This window comes from Camellia sinensis, chromosome 8, assembly GCF_055761805.1.
Source record: "Camellia sinensis isolate YWXY chromosome 8, ASM5576180v1, whole genome shotgun sequence".
Lineage (NCBI taxonomy): Eukaryota > Viridiplantae > Streptophyta > Magnoliopsida > Ericales > Theaceae > Camellia > Camellia sinensis.
In genome coordinates, this window is record NC_138968.1 from 84103276 (window position 1) to 84129641 (window position 26366).

At 37.8% G+C, this 26366-nt stretch overlaps 2 protein-coding genes across 2 annotated transcripts; one reads left to right on the top strand and one right to left on the bottom strand.

The window, feature by feature from the left end:
• The first annotated feature begins 4158 nt into the window (after positions 1–4158).
• LOC114306738 (uncharacterized) lies at positions 4159–9477 on the top strand. Its single transcript, XM_082885293.1, has 3 exons — positions 4159–4489; positions 5307–5365; positions 8742–9477. Exons 1-3 carry the CDS (start codon positions 4159–4161, stop codon positions 9300–9302), a joined length of 951 nt encoding a protein of 316 aa, XP_082741419.1. The 3' UTR covers positions 9303–9477.
• A 9826-nt stretch (positions 9478–19303) lies between these two features.
• Positions 19304–24543, bottom strand: LOC114306781 (elongation factor 1-alpha). The gene is made up of 3 exons (XM_028252071.2): positions 24395–24543; positions 20935–21412; positions 19304–20593 (listed from the first exon to the last, which is right to left on the bottom strand). The coding sequence occupies exons 2-3, from the start codon at positions 21394–21396 to the stop codon at positions 19712–19714; spliced, it is 1344 nt and encodes a 447-aa protein (XP_028107872.1). The 5' UTR covers positions 21397–21412; positions 24395–24543; the 3' UTR covers positions 19304–19711.
• Between the last annotated feature and the right edge of the window lie 1823 nt (positions 24544–26366).

The window sequence follows — 26366 nt, forward strand, 5'->3', positions numbered from 1 at the left end:
TTGACAACAGTTACCCATGTTGAGCAACGATAAGGTAAGTTTGGACATCTGGAATCAAGGCTGAAAGTTAGAAGCAATTACTAGCAGTTAGTCCCAGAAATGTTCGTAAGTCCCTAGGCAGTTGGGGGTGTCAACTGCCATGCCACTTGGCATACTTTCCTTGTAATGCTGGTTGTAAGTTTGTACCTGATTGTAAGCCTATTTTAGGCATAGCCATGGAACTCAAAAATTACTAAGTGTTTTGTAAGAATTACCATAGGCCTCCTTTGTATTGTTGGTGCAATTAATAAAGGTTTGGGAACTTTCCTGTAATCTCTTGCTGCCTATTCTCTTATTCGTTATAACACTTTGTGTGTGTGTATTCATAATTGGCTGAGACTAAGTGCCCAACTTAGTGCCATTGCAGGCTGGAAATTTGAAACAAAAATTGACCCTGTAACAATTGGTATTAGAGCACGGTTATGCTCTAATGGTTTCTGGCATGGATGCCTTGAAAGAAGGAGTAACGCGGTTGGAAAACCTCATGGGCGAACCTGCTGATGAGAACCGCTCACTAACAAATCGATTGGATGCTGTGGCCTCAGGGTTTTTTGCCCTTGAGACCTCGACAGCAGATCAGTTCAAAGACATGCTGACAGATGTTCTTGCCATTTCGGATTCTTGGAAGGACAAGTTTCAAGAAGTTGTGGACGAACTAACCCTTCTAAAGAAGGCTGTCTGTGGGCATACGAATTCGGAAAAGACTCATTCGAAAATCAAAGTTCCAGACCCTAAAGCTTTCGGTGGAAATCGAAGTGCCAAGGAACTTGAGAATTTTCTGTGGGACATGGAGTAGTACTTCAAAGCTACTCATGTGCGAGAAGGAGAGAAGGTTACAATCACAAGCATGTACCTTACTGGTGATGCTAAACTTTGGTGGCGTACACGTGTCGGGAATGATGCTCGGCCAGAGATCTCAACATGGGAGACTCTTAGGAAGGAAATGAAGGAATAATTCCTTCCTTGCAACACATCTTGGGTTGCAAGAGATGCCTTGAAACGGTTGAAGCATTCCGGATCGGTGAGGGACTATGTGAAGGAGTTCAGTTCTTTGATGCTTGACATCAAGGACATGTTAGAGGAAGATAAACTCTTCAACTTTATGTCTGGGTTGCAGAATTGGGCCCAGTTGGAACTTTGTAGACTCAGTGTCAAGGATTTGCCCTCTGCAATGGCTGCAACAGATGGGTTGCTTGACTACAAATTAAGCAAAGAACCCACGTCTGAAACCAGCAAAACCCAGAAGAAAGGGAAAGAGAAGATGACAAAGAAAAAGTCTAGTTTCAAGAAGGGCAAAAACGGTTCCAAATACAAGCAGAAAGGGGAAACTTCCTAGAACAATGGTGGGAAATCTAACAAAGGGTGCTTCATCTGTGATGGACCCCATAGAGCGAAGGATTGTCCCAAGCATGAGAAACTTAACGCTATGGTTGCTGAAGATGATAATACGGGATCTGACTCGGATGGCCCCACTCGAGTCAATCCCTTGCAATTGCTGAACGTAATTCGGGCAGAAAAGACCCTCTTATCCGGTTTAATGTACATAAAGGTAGTGATGGATGGTATTGAAGTGTTTGCAATGGTGGACACCGGAGCCACCCATAACTTTGTGTCCGAAAGGGTAGTGCAGTCCCTAAAATCGAAGATTGTCCAGAATCTAAGTAGAATCAAGACAGTGAATTCTGCAGCCCAACCAGTGCATGCGATGGCTCGAAACGTGAAGGTATAACAGTGGGTGAATGGACTGGACAACTAAATTTGATCGCAGTCCCATTAGATGCCTTCAATGTTATCCTCGGGAATGATTTCTTTGTGGCTGCAAAAGTGGCACTACTACCATATTTGGGTGGGTTGTTGATTTCGGATGAAAATGAACCTTGTTTTGTGTTGGGCTCTACTTGACCAGACATGAAAAATGGGGCAAAGAAGAAGGATGAGATGCTGTCGGCCGTGCAAGTGCTTAACAGATTAAGGAGAGGCGAGGAAACATTCCTTGCAACGTTAATTGAAATGAAGCCTGACCTTACTATGGAAGTACCGGATGCAGTGGCTGATGTCTTGGCGGAGTTCATTGATGCGATGCCTCCAGAGTTGCCTAAATCTCTCCCTCCTTGGCGTGCCACTGATCATAAAATCGAATTGGTGCCTGGAGCGAAGCCTCCTGCCAAGGCACCTTACCAAATGTCGCCGTTGGAACTTGCTGAATTGATGAAGCAATTGCTGGAGTCATTGGAAGCCAGTTTAGTCCAGCCCTGCAAAGCCCCATACGGTGCCCCAGTGTTGTTCCAAAAGAAACAAGATGGATCATTGCGGATGTGATTATTGGGCCCTAAATAAGGTGACTATCAGAAACAAGTATCCTATCCCTTTGGTGGCTGATCTATTCGACCGTCTTAACAAGGCCACTTTCTTCACAAAGTTGGACTTTTGCTCAAGGTATTGGCAAGTTCGGGTTGCAGAAGAAGACGACGCAAAGACCACATGTGTAACTAGATATGGTTCTTTTGAATTTTTAGTTATGCATTTTGGCCTTACCAATGCTCCTGCGACATTCTGTAATTTAACGAATGATGTTTTTAATGATTATGTTGATCGGTTTGTAGTTGTTTACTTAGATGACATTGTAATTTATAGTGAAACACTACAAGACCATTTGACCCATCTCAGAAAGGTATTCTCTCGATTGCGGGAAAATAAACTCTATGTAAAGAAGGAGAAGTGCGAATTTGCTCAAAAAGAAATAAATTTTCTTGGGCATATTATTTGCCAAGGCCATGTCAAAATGGATGGAAAGAAGGTGCAGGCTATTATGGAATGGTCTCCACCCATCAATGTTGCGGAGTTGCGATCCTTCTTAGGTTTGGCAAACTACTATCGGAAGTTCATTGAGGGATATTCAAAGAAAGCTGCTCCCCTCACTGACTTGCTGAAGAAAGATCACAAATGGCATTGGTCTATTAATTGTCAAGAGGCCTTTGACAAATTGAAAAGTGCAGTGGCAAGTGAATCGGTCTTGTGACTGCCTAGTTTCGAGTTGTCTTTCGAAGTACACACAGATACCTCAGATAAAGCACTCGGAGGAGTATTGGTGCAGGAAGGACACCCTGTGGCCTTCGAAAGCAGAAAACTAAATACGGTTGAGAAGAATTATTCAGCCCATGAGAAGGAGATGACAGCAGTAGTGCATTGCGCTCTTACCTGGAGGGTCTATCTGTTGGGATCGAAGTTTTTGGTTCTTACTGATAATGTGGCTAATACATTCTTCAAAACTCAGAAAAAGTTGTCTCCAAGGCAGGCCCGTTGGTAGGAATTTCTTGAAGAGTATGACTTTGAATGGCGATACCAGCCTGGACGACACAACCTAGTTGTTGATACCTTAAGCCAGAAAGAGATAATGGAATATGTGGCTGTTATCTCCAACATTGAATCACAGTTGCTAGAAAGGATCAGGGATAGTGCTGCAATTGACTCAGAATATCAACGGTTGGTACAACAAGTAAATGATGGAATTGCTCGTCGCTATTGGCTTGAAGATGGCCTTCTCCATGGCAAAGGAGATAGGCTATATGTCCCTAGTGTTGGGGGACTGTGGATGGAACTTCTTAGAGAAACACATGACCTACAGTGGGCCGGTCATCCGGGGCAACAACGCATGATGACACTTTTGTCACGTTCATATGTTTGGCCAAAAATGGAAGAAGACGTAGAGGCTTATGTCAAAACTTGCATGGTGTGCCAATTGGACAAGACCGAAAGAAAGAAGGTAGCTGGGTTATTACAACCATTGCCTGTCCCTGAGAAGCCTTGGGTTTCCATATCCATGGACTTCATCTCCGGATTTCCCAAAATCAATAGGATGCGCGGTCCATCATGGTAATTGTTGACCATTTCTCTAAGTATGCTGTTTTCATCCCTGCTCCTCATGCTTGTCTCGCTGATATTGCTGCTAATTTATTTTATAAGTATGTTGTAAAATACTTTGGTTTGCCTGAGGACATAATAAGCGACAGGGATACCCGGTTCACGGGAAGATTTTGGACTGTGCTCTTTAATTTGCTGGGTTTCGAATTAAAGTTCTCCACAGCAAATCACCCTCAGACGGATGGCTAGACCGAGAGGATGAATGGATTGCTGGAGGAGTATCTCCGACATTATGTGACCACAAGTCAAAAGAACTGGGTCGAATTATTGGACAGCGCACAGTTTAGCTACAATTTGCATAGATCATCTGCAACTGGGATGAGTCCGTTTGAATTGGCCACGGGGCAGCAACCCCTAACTTCTCACGAAGTGGCTAAAATAGGCTCTAGTGGTAGATGTCTAGCAGCATACCGCTTTGTAAGGACCAAACAAGAATTGCTGGAAGAAGCACAAGATAGTTTGGCCAAAGCAAGCAAACGAATGAAAAAGCATGCTGATAAAGGACGAAGACCTTTAGAGTTCAAAGTGGGTGACAAAGTGCTACTGAAGCTTACTCCACAAATTTAGAAGAAGATAAGCAGTAAGACAGTGCACCGAGGCTTAATTCTGAAATATGATGGCCCCTTTGAAGTCTTAAAACATGTGGGCAATGTTGCATACAGGCTAGTGTTGCCTGATCGGTTGAAAATCCACCCAACTTTCTATGTTAGTTTTTTGAAACCTTTTCATGAGGATTAAACAAACCTGACAAGGAAACAAGCTCGGAGAGCACCCCCGGTAATCAGAAAACAGTTTGACAAGGAGGTGGAACAAATTCTTGATCACAAGACCGAGGGTCAAAGCAAAAAGAATTGAAGGCCCCATTACTTAGTAAAGTGGAAGGGTTCCTCAGAATTAGATGCAAGTTGGGAAAAGGATGTGACATTGTGGCAATTCGAAAAACAAGTCCAAGAGTACTTGAAGACCCTACCAATGAGGACGTTGGCTTCTTCTAGTGGGGGTGGTTTGTTAGCACCTTCTACTTAAAGGCTACATGGTTCGCATTGGCAACACCTTGCACCAATGTCCAAACAAGGCCACGACATGATGGTGGCATGCCAAAACAACAAGGTGAAACATTGACAAGTGCTGAGGCAGCAACACATAACCCTTGGCCAAAGTTTGGGCAGCAGTTGCACAAATGCAAGGCATTAACATGACCCGAATGTGGGCTGTAGCATACTTGGGGGTTCAAAGCATTCAGTAGACAAAACTTGGTCTGGGGGCCAAGACAACCAAATTCGTGGCTGACTTGAGAAGGCAAACAACATGGATAGTTAATAGCAGTTATGCTTGTCTGTTGACAGGAATTACCCATGTTGAGCAAAGACAAGGCAAGTCTGGACATCTGGAATCAATGCTGAAAGTTAGCAGTAGTTACTAGCAGTTAGTCCCAGAAATGTTCCTAAGTCCCTAGGTAGTTGGGGGTGTCAACTGCCATGCCATTTGGCATGCTTTGCTTGTAATGCTGGTTGTAAGTTTGTAACTGATTGTAAAGCCTATTTTAGGCATAGGCATGGAACTCGAAAATTACTAAGTGTTTTGTAAGAGTTACCATAGGCCTCCTTTGTATTGTTGATGCAATTAATAAAGGTTGGGAACTTTCCTGTAATCTCTTGCTGCCTATTCTCTTATTCGTTATAACACTTTGTGTGTGTGTATTCATAATTGGCTGAGACTAAGTGTCCAACTTAGTGCCATTGTAGGCTGGAAATTTGAAACAAAAATTGACCCTGTAACAATGTTGATTTCTTTTCTCAATTTTAAAGTAAAGTCTGAAAATGTTGGCGAAGATTGAAATTTTACTTTGAGTATGTTGCAATGTTGTATAGTTTATACAACTGGCCATGGTTCCACCTGTTCTAAAAGCTCCAACTTTATGGTTTTGATAATTTGAAGTTAGTATTATTTTCCCTAGCGTATACGTTAGTTGTGCTTCAAAGGGAATCTCATATGAATGCATTTGTTTGTATTATGGTATTGTATGTCTTAGTATTTGTTCATTTTTGCATCACCCTTGCTAACAAATTCATCTTTGAGAATCACTTACATAAAATTCATCTTGTACACAGTTACAACAATTTTGTGTCTATCCTTCACCGCACAATGACACACTTATCCCCTAGGCAGAAGGTATCCAACCTTGTGTTGCCTTAACTTATGTGAAGTTGTGTTTGGCATTTATTTACTTGTCTACGCTATTTACAAGCTTTTATGAGACGAGGAATTGGTGGACCGCACTCACTTCTTCAAAAGGTGCAAGAGTGTTATGAAGTTCACTTTTTTCCATTTTTGGTGTTGCTTAGTCTATGCCAGCTTCGAATGGTATGCTATTTCAGTATTGGGCAGGCAGATGTCCTTCTAGGAGCCTCCTAAAAGCTTGGAAGGTAGCACTCATGTTCTTGATGTGGAGTGTGTGGTGTGAACAAAATAGACCTTTTTTTTTTGAGGAGTAGAGTCATTAGTACTCACGTTCTTGGAAGCTTGTATACGAGTCTTGCTTATTTTTTATATTTGCATTAGGCTCATGGATATATAAATTCCACAAAGATTATCTGGTTGTGACTTTCAGTATTTTATTAGGTGTCGAACGCCCTGACATAGGTCTCCCTCAGCCCCGGGCCTGACCTTGATGGCCTCTCCCAATTCTTGGCCTATCTTGCCCCACTCACCACAACAAAATCAAACTGATTTTGTAATAAAAAATGAAAATATATTAATAAAGGCAGCAGAGTAAGAAATCGAAGTTACTTGCATATTATGTATGATACCCGGTGTTTCAGAGTAAGAAATCAAAGTTACTTGCATATTAGGTTGAATTCTCATCCCTATAATGTCATTTCAATCCTCTCCTTTTTTTGGCTATAGTGTCACATGAAATTGGCAATGCTTTCAGTGGAATTCAGCTTGATCGCTAGCATTCCGTAATTGTGCCTTAATGGAGAAGGTTTTTGTTTTTATTATTATTATTATTATTAATTAAAAGCATTCCATATTACTGCTCCTGTGTTCTCCAAAGTACCTAAAACTTGGGTACTTTGGCCTGCGGCTTGAACCCAAAGTTTCTTGACCTGTGGTTACTTGGGACACCCCTCTAGATACCAATTCAGCTACAGCTTGTTGGTTTTGGCTGAAGAATTGATGCTTTAAAGCAGTAAAATTATTTTGCATCTCAGGAATATATGTACACTCTTTGATGCACGTAAACATCGATGGTTATGGGTTTGGATGCCAATAGGCAAAGTAATGAATCAACTTGAAAAAAAAATAAAATGGAATAGAAACCTATGAACCTATGAAGCACCGACACTTCAAAACAAGTGTCGTATCCATGTCGGACACATTGACACTTCGGGGACATGTATGAGACACACCACATGGCGTGTCCTGTTATTCAATTAATTTATTTTCAGAGGACTTGCCGGGGACACGTCGGAGACACACTGGGGACATGCCAAGTTGTCTTTTCTCTCATTTTATTTAGTGCTTTTAATGAATGTTGAATGTTTATTTTTTTTTCTTAGATTTAAATAATTAATAGTTATCCATAAAAAAATATATAAATTGTAAGTGTTAATTTAAAAGTGTTTTTTTTAAATAAAAAAAATAGAATTAGAGTTAGTTTTTGTTAATATTGATTGTTTATGGATGTAATATTAATCTACATGGCAAATAAAAATAGATGAAAACATATTTTATTGTTGTGTCCCTGCTGTGTCTGTGTCCCCATTTTTTATAAATTGTCGTGTCCCATGTACGCATCCGTGTCTATGTCCATGTCCGTATCCGTATCCGTGTCTATGCTTCTTAGCTATGAACACATGATTACCCAACTAAAACCATCTCCGAAGAATTCAATGGGCTGGATTAAATTAAAGCAGCAAGTTTTCTTATGCTCTAAAGCAAGCTGAAATTAAGTCTTGCATTTGTTTTTTAGTTTAGTTTTCAAATCTGTAATTTTAATTGCATTTATGGTGTTTTACCTCATGGGATCATAACCATGTTTAGTTAAAATCTATGTTACATAGACTTAGGTTTGGGTGTCGGGTGCGGGTGCATGGGCATGTGCATGTGTGTATCTAGTGATCAGACTCATCAAATCTCAAATTTAAGGGTACATATACTCAGCAAGAAACAGTTATATTTTTATGTATTTAATTTATTATTATTATATAAGATAAAATGATACTATATGTAACATACAATGTTAAAAAATATTTTATAGCAATTAGCAACAATATATACGTGTAAGATATGGTTAAATACGAATATACAAGAAGTGTTTGATGGAAAGTATCAAACACATATCCCATATTGATACGGGTATTTGATTTATTTTGAAACTTCCATGTAACATAGGTTAAAATCCTTGGCTACTTTTTTTGAGCAAAAAACTCGTCTTTATTATGATGGCTGCCATTCCATTCAGTGTTTGACTTGGTTTCTTTCCTGTTATGACAATTGTATATGATTTTGGGGTTATTTTGTTATTATTATTATTATCATCATCATCATCGTAGTCATTTTTCTTCTTGCTTTTCCCCTACTGTGATTACGCTTTGTTCTGGTACTCCCTTCGGAGCTAAAAATTCAGAGATGCACATTCTCTTTTGATTACTATTTCGATTGTTAACAGTTTTTTTACTGCTTCAGGCTATCATTCATGTAGGCCTGCAACATGGCTACATACCCCAGGTGCCAAAACCAACGTCAAGCCTGCCACACAGCTTGCCATTGTGTAGAAAAGATGGGCATCTCAATCCACTCCAGCTGTAGACAACAACAAGATCAGCATTGGACCTCGTAGAGGAGAAGCTGGGGACAACGAGAAGGACACCGGGGTTGTTTATTACGGTCCAATCTCAAGTACTATCAAGAAATTGAAACTTCTTTCTCTTTCCAATTGCTGGCTATCTGTGTCTTTAGGCCCTCTCATAACCTTCATGACAACTCAAGACATGAATGTGATCCTCAAGGGGGCTGTGGCTTTTTCGGTTGTATTCTTAAGTGCTCCTACCACCGCTGCTCTTCACTGGTTTGTGAGTCCTTACGTTCACAAGCTCAGATGGAAACCTGGTTCGGACAGCTTTGAGGTTGAGATGATGTCATGGCTGGCTATGTTTATTCCAAAAACCATCAAGTTTGCTGATATAAGCCTACCCGAGACAAACAGGCCTTTCGTGACGTTTAAAGCTAATGGAAATTTCTATTTCGTTGATGCTGAGCACTGTCATAACAAGGGTTTGTTAGCAAAACTGACTCCACAGAAGGCAACTCATGGGTCGGCTTTGAAGAAATTGTGATTGCAAAATGTTTTTTGATGAGAAATTTTTGTTGGCGCTTCGTGAATGGCTGTGTTTATATGCTATAGCTTGTGATGAAGACCACTTGACCAACTTTGAGTCTCATGATGATGGTACATCTACCCATTTTCCTTAGAAGTAACAAGAACATATATTTTTGGTCATGTTTACAAACAATAAGCCAGATCAGATGAGTTTCCTCTCTGCAACATTTGTTGAGCTGAATGTCCGCATTACAACTTCTTTCATACCTATTTTCTGTTGTGTGCATACATTCTGTTCTTTCCTAATAGACTCTTCAAGGTACACTGACAACTTTGTGATGTTAAATGACGTTTTGGAGTTATTTTCCACTTTTGCTGGAAGCATGTTTGGCCTGTTTGCCTGTCTCTTTGAAGTTCTTCCATGCTTATGAACATTCCCATTAAACTTTCTGCACATTCGTGTTTTATGTTTGTTTCCAGTTATGTACTTTCATTTTCACATTCTGTTTTCCTTTTCCCTTTCACAGTTATTGTCGAGAAATGGAGTTTCTCTTTTTCTCTCTCTGATCTCTATTTCTGGTTGGAGCGGTGGTAGTGGTGGTGGGTGAGGCAGCTAGGGTGGGGACAGGGGTTTTGCTAGGAGGGTTGGGGAGTGTCTGGGAGGGGTAGGGGAAGGCGGGGGGATTGGCTGGTGGCGGTGGGCTCAGATAAGGGTGGGGTGATGGCCGGCGGCGTGGGGGGAGGCTGGATAGGGGCTGGTGGTGGCAGCCACAGAGAAGAAGTGTGGAGGGGTTGGAGGTGGTGGAAGTGGGTGCGACAGAGGCTGTTGACACCAGAGGGGATGGTGGAGGGATTGATCGGCAGTGGGGGGAGTAGTAAGGGTTTTGAAGGGGAAGATGGGATGAGGAAAGGAGGATACTTTTGTGATTTTACTATTTTTTCAATGTTTTATAATTATTTTATAGTCATCCATGGTAATTATTTTTTGATTCTCTACTCTTATGCAATTGTTTTTGTTCTTTCCATTTATTTGAAAATTTGAAATTTTCTGTTATTTATTTTTAAATTTTGCTATTGAAAATAAAATCTAATTGGAAGGAAGTGTTTTACTATGGAAACATATGCCCAATTTTGATTGAAGATTTTATCTTCGTTGATACAAGTTTTTATGTCAGATGAGCTCATTCTTGTACACCACCATGTCCTGAAACCAGAGTAGCTGCAAGTGGGAGCCCAGCTTAATATCATTTTCATTTTCTGTTTTTTACTTTTTTTGGCAAACTATTTTTAAGAAAATCTAAAAACAACGCACTTTATAAGAAACACCAAGAAATTATTTTCAAAATTTCTAAAATGGTTTTCAAACAGAAATAAAAAATGATATAAATGAAACAAGTGTAATCAAACTTCTAGATGATTTTGTTTAAGAAAACATGAAAAAATGAAAATGATATATATAAATTCGTTATCCTTCAGAGTGAAAAATGCCTTATAAACCAATGTGTATTATTGGGCGCTTCCATTATTGTGAGACTATGTTTGAAGGATAGAAATCCTGAGGGAGAATGAGAATGTAATTTCGAATTTTCGTGATTTCAATGTTTGGAATGGATTAGAAAAGGAAAGTAATTTCATTGTATATGTTGGAATAATTTTCTGTGTAAAATAAATAAAATAAATTACTTACCAAATTTATTTACCGAACCAAATTAAACTTTAAAAGATCAAGTCGAGTGTGTAATACTCTATCCTTAAGACAGATTCGCTCCGCTACGGTGCTTATGGATAAATGGCGTTTATCTCACAAGATATAATGATCTTCACAAATTGTAGTAGCACTTCAAACAATTTGTTCGCGAACAAAACCTATGTTCTAAACTCTCTGAATTTTTTCTTAAAATAATATGAAGAATAATTGATGTAAGAGAGCAAAATGAAGGCAAAAAAAAAAAAGAATTTTCGGAATGGAATGACTGCTGGAATGGCCTGCTATATATATAGACTCGAACATGTAGGTTTTTTGAATAAACAGATGCAAATTTAAATTGGACAGGTACAAATAGATAACTGCTAGGCAGTTTCTATCTGTTGGAAAACTGCTGGCAGATTTGAATCTGTCTAGTAGTTTTGAATCTGTCTGGTCAGTTAAAAAACCTGTTTAATAGTTAGGAATTTAGTGGAATTCAGAGGCACAATTTTTGGACAAAAAAAATTTAAATTCAAATACATTTTGAAATTCAAATAATTTCCTGCAAGAATTTGAAAAAATTCAAATAAATTTTGTCCAAAAAATTAATGTTAGAATCGACCCGACTTACAAACCACACCCGCACCCGGTCGGATGGACGGCGGCGACGGCACGCGCGCGCGCATGCATGGTGGTTTGGGCTAAGGTTTACTTTGTCCATAACTCCTCCCTTTTATAAACTTGGGATGCTCCTTGGGGCCCAACCCAAGTTAGTACACCAAGAGCTTATATACTCACAAAAGCTCACTTACACTATGTTTGGGAATCTAGGAGAGAAAAGAAAAGAAATGATTACTTAAGTTATAAGAGAAAAGAAAAGAAATGATTGTGATTTCTTTTCTTCTTGTTTGGATAAGTAAGAAATAAAAGAAATGAGATGATTGTGATTTCTCTCTTTCTTGTTTGGTTAAATTTAATAAGAGAAAAGAAAAGAAATTATTTTATGTTATATTACCAAAATAACCTTTTTATATTTTCAATCATTTTATTTTTTTTATTTTTACAGGGACAAAATTGATATTATGAAAATATAAGAATCATTTGGTTTCTTTTCTCTCCCAATCTCTCCACTTTTGGGAAGATTGAAAATGAGGGTTATAAAATAAATGAGTTTCTCTCCATTTCTCTCTCTATTTATCCTCATTTCTCTTCACTTAAGTTATCCAAACAAATAATAGAAATACATATTTCTTCATTTCTTTTCTTTTCTCTCCAAATCACTCAATCCAAACATAGCATTAAAGTTTCAATGTGAGGCAAGCTTTAAAAGGAAACCCACATTTAATTCTTTAATTTTCCATTCCACGAACCCGAAAATGACATCAAGTTCCATTCATTCATAAATGATTTTGACGAGCCGTTTTCATTATGTAACTTGCCATGCGGCAAGGAACACATCACCTCTCTTTGGATCCACCTCAAAAGACGTGTGGACCCTACTTAAATTTGGGCTCAAAGTTGGCCCAAAATAAGGCTATAAAAAACCAAAATTTCCAACAATCCCCCACATGAATGGAATTTGACGAAGAGAAAATGCAACAACATGATCTAATTACAGAGAGTACAGAATTTGAAAATATTCTGGAAATGATAGGTAGCTTTTGGCTTTGAACCTTCCCTTGTGAGTCACTATCGAATTTACTGGCTAACTAGTGAACATGATGTCTTAAACTATTAAACTATTTGTGTAAATCAAGACAATAGAACTCACATAGTATATCACCAGACACAGTTTAGTTTTCACTATTGTGTTCATGTTGGCCCTGAACAACCTAGTCTTTCATGAGTGCTCTAAAGACTTGTAGCCCTTCACAAATCTCATAGAACCGGCCCAGTACATAGGTGATTCTTATGAAGAGTATCCTGCCATACTCCACTAGGTATACCTAAATATAAGAATCATTAAAAGTATTACTCAACCTAAAACACTGTAGACATCATTATTTCATCATAGAAATGGGTAGGAGTTTGACTTCCCAATGATCTTTCTGAGTCATACACAATTCGGTTGTCCTTTTGAACCTAGATCTTGGGATCTCCAATCAACTAGGTTGGGTTTCCGTTGTGGTAACTCTTATTTAATAGGCTTAAGTCTCATCCTCTAGATGAATTCTCAACTAACTCTCTTGCTAACCCTTTGGTTAGTGGATCCGCTTTGTTGTCTTTAGACTTCACATATTCATTGGAAATAATTCCATTAGAGAGTAGTTGTCTTACGGTGTTATGTCGACGATGAATGTGTCGTGACTTACTATTATACATATGACTCTGTGCTCTACCTATTGCTGATTGACTATCACAATGTATGCAAATAGAAGGCACTGGTTTTGGCCACATTGGAATATCCTCAAAGAAGTGGCGAAGCCATTCTGCTTCTTCCCTCGTTTGATCTAAATTTATGAATTCTGATTCCATAGTAGACCTAGTAATGAAAGTCTATTTTGGAAGATTTCCAAGATATAGCCGTACCACCAAGAGTAAAAACATACCCACTGGTAGATTTCGAGTCTTTAGTATCCGATATCCAGTTTGCATCACAGTATCCTTCAAGTACTGCTGGATATCTAGTATAATTTAACCCAATATTGTGAGTAAATCAGAGATATCTTAAAACTCTTATAATTGCTTTCTAGTGTTCTACTCCTGGATTACTCGTATATCTACTTAATTTACTTACTGCATAAGCTATATCTGGGCGAGTGCAGTTCATCAAGTACATTAAGCTTTCAATAATTTGGGTATACTTTAATTGAGAAATACTTTCCTGTACATTCTTAGAAAGAAACAAATTAACATCCACATGCGTTCTAGCAAGATGATCATCATCTTTGTTGAATTTGTCAAGTATTTTCTCAATGTAATGAGATTGTGACAAAGCATAACTGTCTGATGCTTTGGTAATTTTCATATCAAGAATTACATCAACAATCCCCATGTCTTTCATGTTAAAATGTTTATTCAACATTTTTTTGGTAGTTTTAATGTTGAATAAAGACATACTATAACATAACCGTTGCTAGCATTTTTAATATAAACACATTTGTTACATTCAATAATTTTGAATCTATTTGACATCATTGCCTTGTCAAATTTCTCATGCCAATGCTTTGGCGCTTGTTTTAAATCATATAATGATTTAACCAATTTACATACTTTCTTTTCTTTTCCTGGAACAAAAAATCTTTCTGGTTATTTCATGTAAATTTCTTCATCTAACTTACCATTTAAGAAAACGATTTTCACATCCATTTGATGAATTTCTAGATTGTACAAAGATGCAATGGCAATTAGCATTCTAATGCATGTTATTCTGGTAACTAGTGAGTATGTGTCAAAGTAATCAAGACCTTCTTTTTGTCTATATCCTTTGACCACAAGTCTTGCCTTGTATTTGTCAATTGATCCATCCGCTTTCATTTTCCTTTTGAAAATCCACTTGTACCCAACAGGTTTACAGCTTGGTGGTAAATCCACCAATTCCCAAGTGTGATTTTGTAGGATGAATTCAACTTCGCTGTTTACAGCTTCTTTCCATAAAGGAGCCTCAGCACTGGACATAGCTTCTTTAAAAGTTAAAGGCTTATTTTCTAACAAAAAAGTTTGAAAATTTGGACCAAAATATTTTGAGGTTCTAGCACGTTTACTATGCCTAGGTTCCTCTTCCTCATTTTGATCTATCTCTTGCTCTTGTTCTTGATCTTGTTCTTGATCATGGCTAGTAATAGCATTATGAGATGTTTTATTAGTACTAGTCTCTTGTCCAGTCTTGTTTGGAAATACATGTTCAAAGAACGATGCATTCCGAGATTCAATAATAGTATTTACATGCATTTCGGAATGTTCGGATTTATAAATCAAAAATCGATATGCACTACTATTCTTGGCATAACCAATGAAAATACAATCAACGGTTTTAGAACCTATCTTAGTCTTTTTAGGACTAGGAATAGCCACTTTAGCCAAACACCCCCACACTTTTAAGTATTTATAGGATGGTACTCTCCTATGTCACAATTCATAAGGTGTTTGATTCACTTTCTTTCGAGATACTTTATTTAGTATATAATTAGCAGAAAGTATTACTTCTCCCCACAAGTTCTGAGGTAATTTAGAACTTATTAACATGACATTCATCATTTCTTTTAAATTCCTATTTTTCCTTTCAGCAATTCCATTTTGCTGAGGTGAGTAAGGAGTGGTCGTTTGATGAATTATTGCATGTTCTTTACAAAACTCTCCAAAAAGTGATTTATGTTCACCACCTCTATCACTTCTAAGTTTCTTAATTTTCTTACCAAGTTGATTTTCAACTTCATTGTTATATTGAATGAAAGTTTCCAAAGTTTCATCCTTGGTTCGAATTAAAAAAATAATAATAAAATATTTTTTCCCACCTCTGGTTTGAATTGATTTAAAATCACAAATGTCACTATGAATTAATTCAAGTGGTCCCGTACTTTTTTCAATTGAATGGAAAGGAGTTTTAACTAATTTTGCCTCAACACAAATTTCACATTTATGATTTAAATCAATATCAAATTTAGGTAAACATTCCATATTAATTAATCTACACAAAGATCCATGATTAACATGTCCAAGTCTATTATGCCATAAATTTGAAGACTCAAGCAAGTAAGAAGAAGATGTATTTTTATTAATAACAGAAGGTACAACAGTAATTACATTCATTTTGAAAAGGGCATCAGTCATGTAACATTTTCCTACATACATCCCGTTTTTGATAAGTACAAACTTGTCACTTTCAAAAACTACCCTAAACTCATTTTTACTCAACAAAGATTCGGAAACAAGGTTCTTGCGAATGTCTGGTACATGCAGCACATTGTTGAGAGTGAGTTCCTTTCCAGATGTCATCTTCAAAATAATCTTTCCTTGTCCTCCAACTTTAGAAATTGAGGAGTTGCCCATAAAAAGTTGTTCACCGTTGTCCACTATTGAATAAGATGTGAACATTTTTTTGTCGGCACAGATGTGGCGAGTAGCACCAGTGTCCACCCATCATTCTTTTTGAATTTCCGACAAGATTTGCTTTGGAAACAACTGCAGAAAGATTTATGTCATCAACACCATTGGAAATTTTGTCCACTTCGGTCATATTGGCTTGAGCAGGCTTCCTGCTTGATCTTCCTTTGCCTTTGCGTTTGCTACAGTAATCTTTAGTCCGATGTCCCTTTTTGTCACAGATGTAACACTTTCTATTGAACTTGTATTTCTTATTTTCCCCTCCTTTAGAGCCTTGTGTGGAACTTTCTCTAGAATATTTCCGTTTCTTTGCTTTTGAAGCATGTTCCACCACATTTGCCTTAGACTCCATTGGATGCTTATCAGCCTGCTTATCAGAATTGCGTTTGTCCTCCTCAATCCTCAAACGCACAATAAATTCTTCTAAAGACATTTCTCTGAGCTTGTGTTTGAGGTAGTTCTTGAATTCCTTCCAGCTTTGTGGTAATTTTTCAATTAAGGCAGCAACTTGAAAGGATTCACTGAGAGACATACCTTCTGTATGAATGTCATGCAGAATGAGTTGGAGATCTTGAACTTGCCTGATCACAGTCTTAGAATCAACCATCACAAAGTCTAGGAATTTACCAACCACAAATTTCTTTAAGCCAGCATCTTCTGTTTTGTACTTTTCTTCCAAAGACTCTTAAAGTTCCTTTGTTGTCTTGATAGGACTGTAGACGCTATATAATGTGTTGTCAAGTCTGTTCAAGATGTAATTCCGACAAAGGAAATCAGCATGTTTCCAGGCATTGACCACAGCAACCACTTGCCGGTCGGTTTCATCCTCTTTCAGAATAGGAGCATCCTTATGGAGAAACCGAGCCAGGTTGAGAGTAGTAAGATAGAACAATATTTTTTGTTACCATATTTTAAAATCAGTTCCTAAGAACTTCTCTAGCTTCTTACCGTGATTGACTGGCACAATCATAGCAGGAGGGATTGGAGCAATTGCAACCACAACACTAGTACTTGTTTAAGTATTAATTTGACCAGTTTCAGTAGCCATGAATTCTAAATTATAAAACACAATTATAATTAGAATTGTATACTATACAGAAAAATTAAACCAAAACCATAGAATTAAATTCTGTAAAATAAAAGAAACACGAATCATAATTTTTATTTCTAATTAATTTGAAAATAAAATAAAATTTTATTTAACCAAATTAATTCCACACAGAAAATTAAATTTCTGTAGCACTTCAATAATTAAAATACTAAAACAGAATTTTAATTAATGAACACTCAGAAATTATTTTTGAAAACCAAAATTAATTTCTGACAAACTTCACAAATAAATATTCTGAATTGTTAATGACACCAATATATTACTACTAGTTGTCAAAGAAAATAGATAGTATATTACTACTATCTGTCAAATAGTATATTACTACTATTTGTTTTTCCAACCAGAATATTATTTTGTAAAACCACAGAAAATAATTTCCGTAAGAAGAAGAAAGAGAAAAGGAAACAAACGAAAAATTATGTATAAGCAGAATAATTCGAATCTGTCTTAAGATTATTAGAACAATCTTCTGTGTAAAATAAATAACTTGTAACTAATTCAAATAAATAAAATAAATTACTTACCGAATTTATTTACCGAACCGAATTAAACTTTAAAAGATCAAGTCGAGTGTGTGATACTCTGTCCTTAAGACAAATTCGCCCCGCTTACAGTGCTTACGGATAAATGGCGCCTGTCTCTCAGGATACAATGATCTTCACAAATTATTTGTTCGGCGAACAAAACCTATATTCTAAACTCTCTGAATTTTTTCCTAAAATAATATGAAGAATAATTGATGTAAGAGAGCAAAATGAAGGCGAAAAAAAAATGACTTTTCTAAATGGAATGACGGTTGGATATGGCTTGCTATATATATAGACCCGAACAGGTAGGTTTTTTGAATGAACAGATGCAAATATAAATTGGACAGGTACAAACAGATAACTGCTGGGCAGTTTCTATCTGTTGGAAAACTGTTGGAAGATTTGAATATGTCCGGTCAGTTAAAAAACCTGTTTAACAGTTGGGAATTTAATGGAATTCGGAGGCACAATTTTTGGACCAAAAAAATTTGAATTCAAAAAACCTGTGAATTTAGTGGAATTCGGAGGCACAATTTTTGGACAAAAAAAAAATTGAATTCAAATAACTTAATGTTAGAACCGACTTAACCCACAACCTACACTCGGCACGGCCGGTCAGATGGCGGCGGTGCGCGTGTGATGGTTTGGGCTAAGGTTTACTTTGTCCATAATTCCTTCCTTCTACAAACTTGGGGTACCCCTTGGAGTCCAACCCAAGTTAGTACACCAAGCGATTATATACTCACAAAAACTCACTTAAAGTTTCAATGTGGGACAAATCTTATAAGGAAACCCACATTTAATTTTTTAATTTTCTATTCCACGAACCCAAAAACGACGTCAAGTTCTCATTCACTCATAAATGGTTTTGACGAACCGTCTTCACCGTGTGACTTGCCATGCAGCAAGGAACACGTCGTGTTACCTCTTTGGACCGACCTCAAAAGACGTGTGGACCCCACTCAAATTTGACCTTAAAATTAGCCCGAAATAAGCCTATAAAAAACCAAATTTTCCAACAGTATATTCCTAGCAAAAATCACATTATTGTTAGAATCTAATTCCCTCCCTTTTTCAAAAGAATCTCACATTCTTAAGAGTAATGCTAGCTATTTAAGAGTAAAAAAGTAATACATGAACCCACAATATTAAAAATAATACTTGGACCCACAATATTCAAAATTTTATTATTTTCTCATTAATAAATCCTAACAAAAAAATCAAACCTTATAATTTTGAGGAGAAATGAGAATGTGATTCCAAATCCCATGATTCTAACATTTAAAATGGATTGGAATGAGATAATGATTCCTCATTATTTATTTGAGTAAGAATCATTTATCAAATTAAGAATCAATTACCAGACATTTTAATAGCATACACACATGAATTTTATTAGTAGCAATGAGATTCCCATTTTTCCTTACTATTCCTGCCATTCAAACATAGATGATAATTTTCCCATTTCTCTTAAAGATCTTGTCATTCAAACAAAACCTAGCAATCTTCCCATCCTGCCAATTTTGAGCAAATCAAATGTGCAAATACAATGAGGGTCAAGAATGGCTATTCTTATTCCATTCCACTCATGCTCCCAACTCCTGCATTAGCACATACCCAACAGACAGCCAGAGAATTCAACAAGCAAATTCCAAAAGAGTAGTTAAGACTACCACAAAGCAGGACATTTTATTTAAAACCACAAAATCCAGATCTTACTAAACAATATAGGAAACGCCTGCACAGCACAGGAAAACATAGTGTACTAGCAACTCCCTCAACTACATACATGGCAGGAATTTCAAACACTACTCCCACTTAATAAACCACAAATAGACAAACAAAAGACCCGGCTCAAAGCCCTGCCACCGCCTATCAAGCACCCAGTTCTGAGAACTGGTGCCCAACAACAGCAAATACGCAATATTAAAATCGACCACGCAACCAAGTAAAAGTCCAATCGAGATGACATGACTACTAACAAAAGCCCAGTTTTTATGACGACTATAATAATGATAATAAGGTCCTTCAACTGAAGGAAACCGACCCTGCACAATTCACTTCTTCTTAGCAGCAGATTTTGTGACCTTGGCTCCAGAAGGATCCTTCTTCTCCACGCTCTTGATGACTCCAACAGCCACAGTCTGTCTCATGTCCCTCACAGCAAAACGCCCTAGTGGGGGATACTCGGAGAAGGTCTCAACAACCATGGGCTTGGTGGGGATCATTTTAACAAACCCAGCATCACCATTCTTCAAAAACTTTGGCTCCTTCTCAAGCTCCTTACCAGACCGTCTATCGATCTTGGTCACAAGTTCAGCAAACTTAACAGCAATATGGGACGTGTGACAATCAAGAACAGGGGCATAACCATTCCCAATCTGACCGGGATGGTTCATAATAATAACTTGAGAAGTGAAGTTAGCTGCTTCCTTGGCCGGATCGTCCTTGGAATTTGATGCAACAAACCCACGCTTGAGATCCTTCACAGCAACATTCTTCACATTGAAACCCACATTGTCACCCGGAAGAGCCTCCTGGAGAGCCTCATGGTGCATCTCCACAGACTTGACTTCAGTGGTTAGGCCAGTGGGACCAAAAGTTACGATCATACCGGGCTTGAGGACACCAGTCTCGACACGTCCCACTGGCACAGTTCCAATGCCTCCAATCTTGTACACATCCTGAAGTGGGAGACGGAGGGGCTTGTCTGTGGGCCTCTTGGGTTCCGAAATCATGTCCAGGGACTCGAGCAGAGTTGGGCCTTTGTACCAATCAAGGTTGGTGGACCTCTCAATCATGTTGTCACCTTCGAATCCAGAGATGGGGACGAAAGGGATCTTATCAGGGTTGTATCCCACCTTCTTCAAGTACGATGAAACCTCCTTAACAATTTCGTCATACCTTGCCTTGGAATACTTCGGGGTTGTCGCATCCATCTACATAAATATATATATATATATATATATATAATTTTAAAATCTCAACTGAGAAAACAATCCAACTGAGAACGTACAAATATATATATATATATATATGGAGGGGAAAATGATTGATTTCAAATTTCAATCATTCAAATGTTCAGAAAAGTACCAAACAATAGAATTGTTGTCTTAAATCTTTTTATGATATTAAATTGCCAATGTTGTGGCAACCTTACAGATGCTCTATAGAGCTATACCTTCAATTTCCGTGAGAAAATAGATTTGAAGAATTTCAAATACACACATCTTACATCAACATTTATAACTAGTAACAAGCAGAGGTCCGAAAAGCTAACCTTGTTGCAGCAACAGATCATCTGTTTGACACCAAGAGTAAAAGCTAGCAAGGCATGCTCACGGGTCTGGCCATCCTTGGAAATACCAGCTTCAAAACCTCCAGTGGTGGAGTCAATGATAAGGACAGCACAATCGGCCTGGGAAGTTCCGGTAATCATGTTCTTGATGAAGTCACGATGTCCAGGAGCATCAATGACAGTGCAGTAGTACTTGGTGGTCTCAAACTTCCACAATGCAATGTCAATGGTGATACCGCGCTCACGCTCAGCCTTGAGCTTGTCCAGCACCCAAGCATACTTAAATGATCTCTTGTTCATCTCAGCAGCCTCCTTCTCAAACCTCTCAATGACACGCTTGTCAATACCTCCAAGTTTGTAAATCAAATGGCCAGTGGTGGTTGACTTTCCAGAGTCGACATGGCCAATGACCACAATGTTAATGTGAACCTTCTCCTTACCCATTATGAATATCTAGGAACTGTCATAGAAGCCAAAAGATAGCTATTTATCAGGACTCTGTTATCAATTAACATTTCCCACAATTTAAAAACACTATTGTGCAGTTTACTACAAATCACTTGGCATGAAAATTGCAAGGAACACAAAACCTCAGACAAAGACAGATAGTGATACAACAAATAATAGACTAAAATTGCATAAACATCAAAATGCAAGAAGTATTCTGAGCCAAAAATCTTTTTTAAAAAAATACGCTCCTCCTGAAAATGTCCCTTATTATAGAAAAAGAAAAGGTGAGCAATCTTCTCTCATTCCTATATTTAAGTGACAACATCTCATGTACATGTAACCTTTCACTTTGGATGGCTCATCACTCATTAATTCCATTTGCCCTCATTAATGGAACAAGAAAATGTTGTCTGAATTGTCAATACCAAAACATAAGATGGCATCACTTTTGAGGTCAAGAGGTTAATAGTTTCTATATAATATTTTTAATAAGTTTCTATCAGATGAGATGAGATAACCCCCCCCAAAAAAAAAAAAAAAAACTAACATGTTTTTTGTAATTAAAATTTATCTATAAAATATTTTTAACAAGTTTCTATCAATCAGATGAGATACAAAAAAAAACTAAAATGTTTTTTTGTAATTAAAATTTATCTAAAATGCAACACAATTCTAATATAGAACAACACAATAACTAAAAAGAAAAAAAAAAAAACATACTTCCAATGTTTTGAAAATCGGACCGGACCAGCCGGTTTGACTGGTTGACTCGTCAACGAGTCCAAGTTCCGGTCTGGATATACCCCTAAACCGTTGCAATTGCAAAATCAGCCTCTTTCAATTAAAGAGGTAAAACCCGCGAACTGGATCTGGGTTGGTTAGGCTTCAATGTGCCTAGTGTAGGCATTGAAAAAATGCTGTTAAGAGGCATCAAACATGAAACCTCGCGCATATGAGTGCAAAGCACTACCACTGGACCAACAACCCTCATTTAATATAAAGAGTGAATGTATATTATTTATTGTATTCAATTAATTTTCTTTCCAATACTATTATAATTAACATTTTTACAAACAATATTAACAAAAAATATATGTATAAATATATATTGGGTAAACATATTTATACAAATTATATATATCTTAAAGTATAAAATATTTTTAATGAATGAATCTTAATTCCTATTTTTTTTTTAATTTAAAAATAATTATTAATGTATTTATTAGATAATTATGACGTCACGGTTCGATTTCGGTTCACCCGACAAATGGACCAGTGACCCGTGACCCGTTCACCTTTCTGGTTTGACCAATGATCCGGGTTTCAAAACATTGCATACAACAACAAAATAAATGTGAAACATGATTTGAAGGTAAATCGCCTAGGAAGCACGGATATAGATACGGGATACGGATACGATACGATACGGATACGGCGATACGGAAAAATTTGAAAAACTAGGATACGGGTACGGCAGGGATACGTTCGTAAAAATATTATTTTTATAATTTTTAGTAATGCAGTATGCATAAAAATAAAACCTATAACAAAAGACAATTTAATAAAGAAGAAAGATTCCTATAAAACTAAGAGTCTTCAAGATCAATAGCTTCAACTTGTTCCCCTTCATCAGTGAATATCACAGGACCTTAGCTAAAGCCAAAAAACCATTATTAAATAAAAATTTCAGCAAATATACTTTTTTAAGTCATCAATGATAATCTAGGAAGCACAATATGTCAAAATTTGAAAAAGTGTGATACAGGTACGGCGGGAATACGTTGGTAAAAAAAAAATATTTTTATAATTTTAATAATGTAATATGCATGAAAATAAAACTTAAAGTAAATTAATAAATAAAGAGATTCCTATTAACCTAAAAGTCTTCAAACATTCATAAAACATCCAAAACTAAAAACAAAAGCAAATGCAAATTAAACATCATCCTTACATACCAACACCAAAAAAAGAATGAGAGCAAAGACAAGAAACGTGAGAGAGTGAGAAAGCGAGAGAAAAGTGAGAGAGACAATAACGATACATCAATTTGACAAATTCTATTACTTTAACTCTTACTATATTCCTCTTATCAAAGAACTAAACAAAATATTATAAGTAATATGTAACTTCGAGTATCCGATACTTCAAAATTAAGTATCCGATACTTCAAAATTAATTAAGAAATATCCGATACTTTTAAGAAGTATCCGATACGTATCCGCGAGTATCCAACGAGTATCGGTATCTGATAAGTATCCGATACGGATACGTCTCCCTTTTTGAAGTATCTGTGCTTCATAGTAAATCGTTGAAACTGAGGGCAAATTGGTATGGAACACTCCAATCGTTTATCTCTTTCATCAAATATTTTTGAAAAATTCCAAACTTAGCCTAAAAACATGTTTTAACCATTTTTTATGGGGAAAAAAAATCATCTACAACCCTGGCTCTTTTTAAAATTTCATCAAATTTTGAGTAAAAATGACCATTGGAAATTTGGTAAGGATTTGATTCAACCTTGATTTGATACAAGTATAGTGAAATGATTGAAGCCCACTTTTAGCTCATTATTCATGAAATTGGAATTTGATGAAAGAATTGGCGAAGATTGGAGATGCTCTGAGACCATAATAAAAAACTAATTCGACAAAAAAACTAATTTCCACATACATCAATCAAGCATGTAAATACGAACAGAGCAATTATTTCCAAGAGAAACCAACAAACTGTTCGAAACTGAACAGACCATACATCTAAAACATGAAAAGACCACAATTCAAACAAAATAAAGACATAAACGAAGATCCAACGAGTAAATCGAATTACAGGATCTCAAAAGAACAATAAATAAATAAAAACGAATTCAAAAACATAATTCCTTATACACAATCAGCAAAACAACAAATCTAAGCAGAATGAAGAAACAGATATATATCGAAAAATTTATACATGTAGCGATCTATATATCGTATAAAGAGAAAGAAAAATAGACCCGTGAAGAGGGCTTTGCAGCAAAACCCTACGCCGCGAGAGGAGAGAGGAGCAAAGCGCAGAGAGTGGAGTGATAGGGTTTGAGAAGGAGGAACACTGTGTCTCTGTTATTTTATTGTGCCAAAAGCTTCGTGTATGTGTTCTTTCGTTAAAAGGTTATTAATTACGTGAAGACCCCTAAATTATTAAAAATTATTATTTTGATTTTTTAAAGTGATAAATCCCATTTAGAAGTGTTTTAACTCAAAAAATTCATGAAAAAATTTATTAACCCATTTTGTCCCATGTATATATAGTTTTATTCCATAAAGTTCTTTTTCTTGATTTACACTTTTTTTAGACTCTTATGCCCTTATATTTAATTTTGATACTCTTACAAATATTTTTTGAACGGTTAGCAATTTTATGATGTAATTATTCATATTTTAACATTCACATTGGTAAAAATTTAAAATTGGCCCGTGGCCCGTGGGCAGTCCGAAGATCGCCCCCGGGCCGGGGTGGGCTCAGTCCATTGACAATGTGAATATTCACATTGACCTGGTAACATTCACATTGATAGAAGTGTAAAATTGGCCCGCGGCCCGTGGGTGGCCCGAAACCCGCCCGTGGCCCATGGGCTGCCCGGGACGGGGTTGGCCCGGCCCGTTGATAATGTGAATATTCACATTAACATATTAACATTCACGTTGATAGGAGTGTAAAATTGACCCGCAGCCCGTAGGCGGCCCGAAACCCGCCCGCGGGCCTGGCCCATTTACAATGTGAATATTTACATTGACATGTTAACATTCACATTGATAGGAATGTAAAATTGGCCCGTGGCCCGTGGGCGGCCTGAAGCCTGCTCGTTGCCCGGGGCGGGCTGTAAATATTCATATTTTAACATTCACATTGGTAAGAATGTAAAATTGACCCGTGGCCCGTGGGCGGTCCGAAGCTCGCCCCCGAGCAGGGGCGGCCTTGGTCCGTTGACAATGTGAATATTCACATTGACATGTTAACATTCACATTGATAGAAGTGTAAAATTGGCCCACGGCCTGTGGGCGGCCTGAAACCCGTCTGCGGCTCGTGGGCTGCCGAAGGCGGGCCCGGCCTGGCCCGACTCGTTGACAATGTGAATATTCACATTAACATATTAATATTTACGTTGATAGGAGTGTAAAATTGACCCGCGGCCCATAGGCGGCCCGAAACCCGCCCGCAGGCCCAGCCCGTTTACAATGTGAATATTTACATTGACATGTTAACATTCACATTGATAGGAGTATAAAATTGGCCCGCGGCCCGTGGGCGGCTCGAAACTCACCCGCGGGCCCGGCCCGGCCCATTGACAATGTGAATATTCACATTGACATGTTAACATTCACATTGATAGGAGTGTAAAATTGGCCCGCGGCCTGTGGGCAGCCCGAAGCCCGTCCGTTGCCTGGGGTGAGGCGGGCTGTAAATATTCATATTTTAACATTCACATTGGTAAGAATGTAAAATTAGCCCATGTGTTGTGGGCGGTCCAAAGCTCCCCCCTAGGTCGGGGCAGGCCCGATCCGTTGACAATGTGAATATTCACATTAATATGTTAACATTCACATTGATAGAAGTGTAAAATTGGCCTGCGGTCCGTGGGTGGCCCGTGAGCTGCCCTGGGCGGGCCCGGCCTAGTCCGGCCCGTTGACAATGTGAATATTCACATTAACATATTAACATTCACGTTGATAGGAGTGTAAAATTGACTCGCGGCCCGTAGGCGGCCCAAAACCCACCCGCGGGCCCGGCCCGTTTACAAGGTGAATATTTACATTGAAATGTTAACATTAATATTGATAGGAGTGTAAAATTAGCTCGCGGCCCGGAGCGGGTTCGACCTGTTGAAAACGTGAATATTCACATTGATAGGAGTGTAAAATTGGCCCGCGGCCCGTGGGCCACCCGAAGCCCTCCCGCGGCCCGAGCCCAGCCCGAGAACTTGGGC

Coding starts and splice junctions, on each gene's coding strand:
- LOC114306738 (XM_082885293.1), top strand. CDS start 4,159: ATGAATGGATTGCTGGAGGAGTATCTCCGACATTATGTGACCACAAGT. Junction 4,490..5,306: donor ACCTTTAGAGTTCAAAGTGG/GTGACAAAGTGC, acceptor GTCTGTTGACAG/GAATTACCCATGTTGAGCAA. Junction 5,366..8,741: donor ATCTGGAATCAATGCTGAAA/GTTAGCAGTAGT, acceptor GCCATTGTGTAG/AAAAGATGGGCATCTCAATC.
- LOC114306781 (XM_028252071.2), bottom strand. CDS start 21,396: ATGGGTAAGGAGAAGGTTCACATTAACATTGTGGTCATTGGCCATGTC. Junction 20,594..20,934: donor TGATCTGTTGCTGCAACAAG/GTTAGCTTTTCG, acceptor ATATTTATGTAG/ATGGATGCGACAACCCCGAA.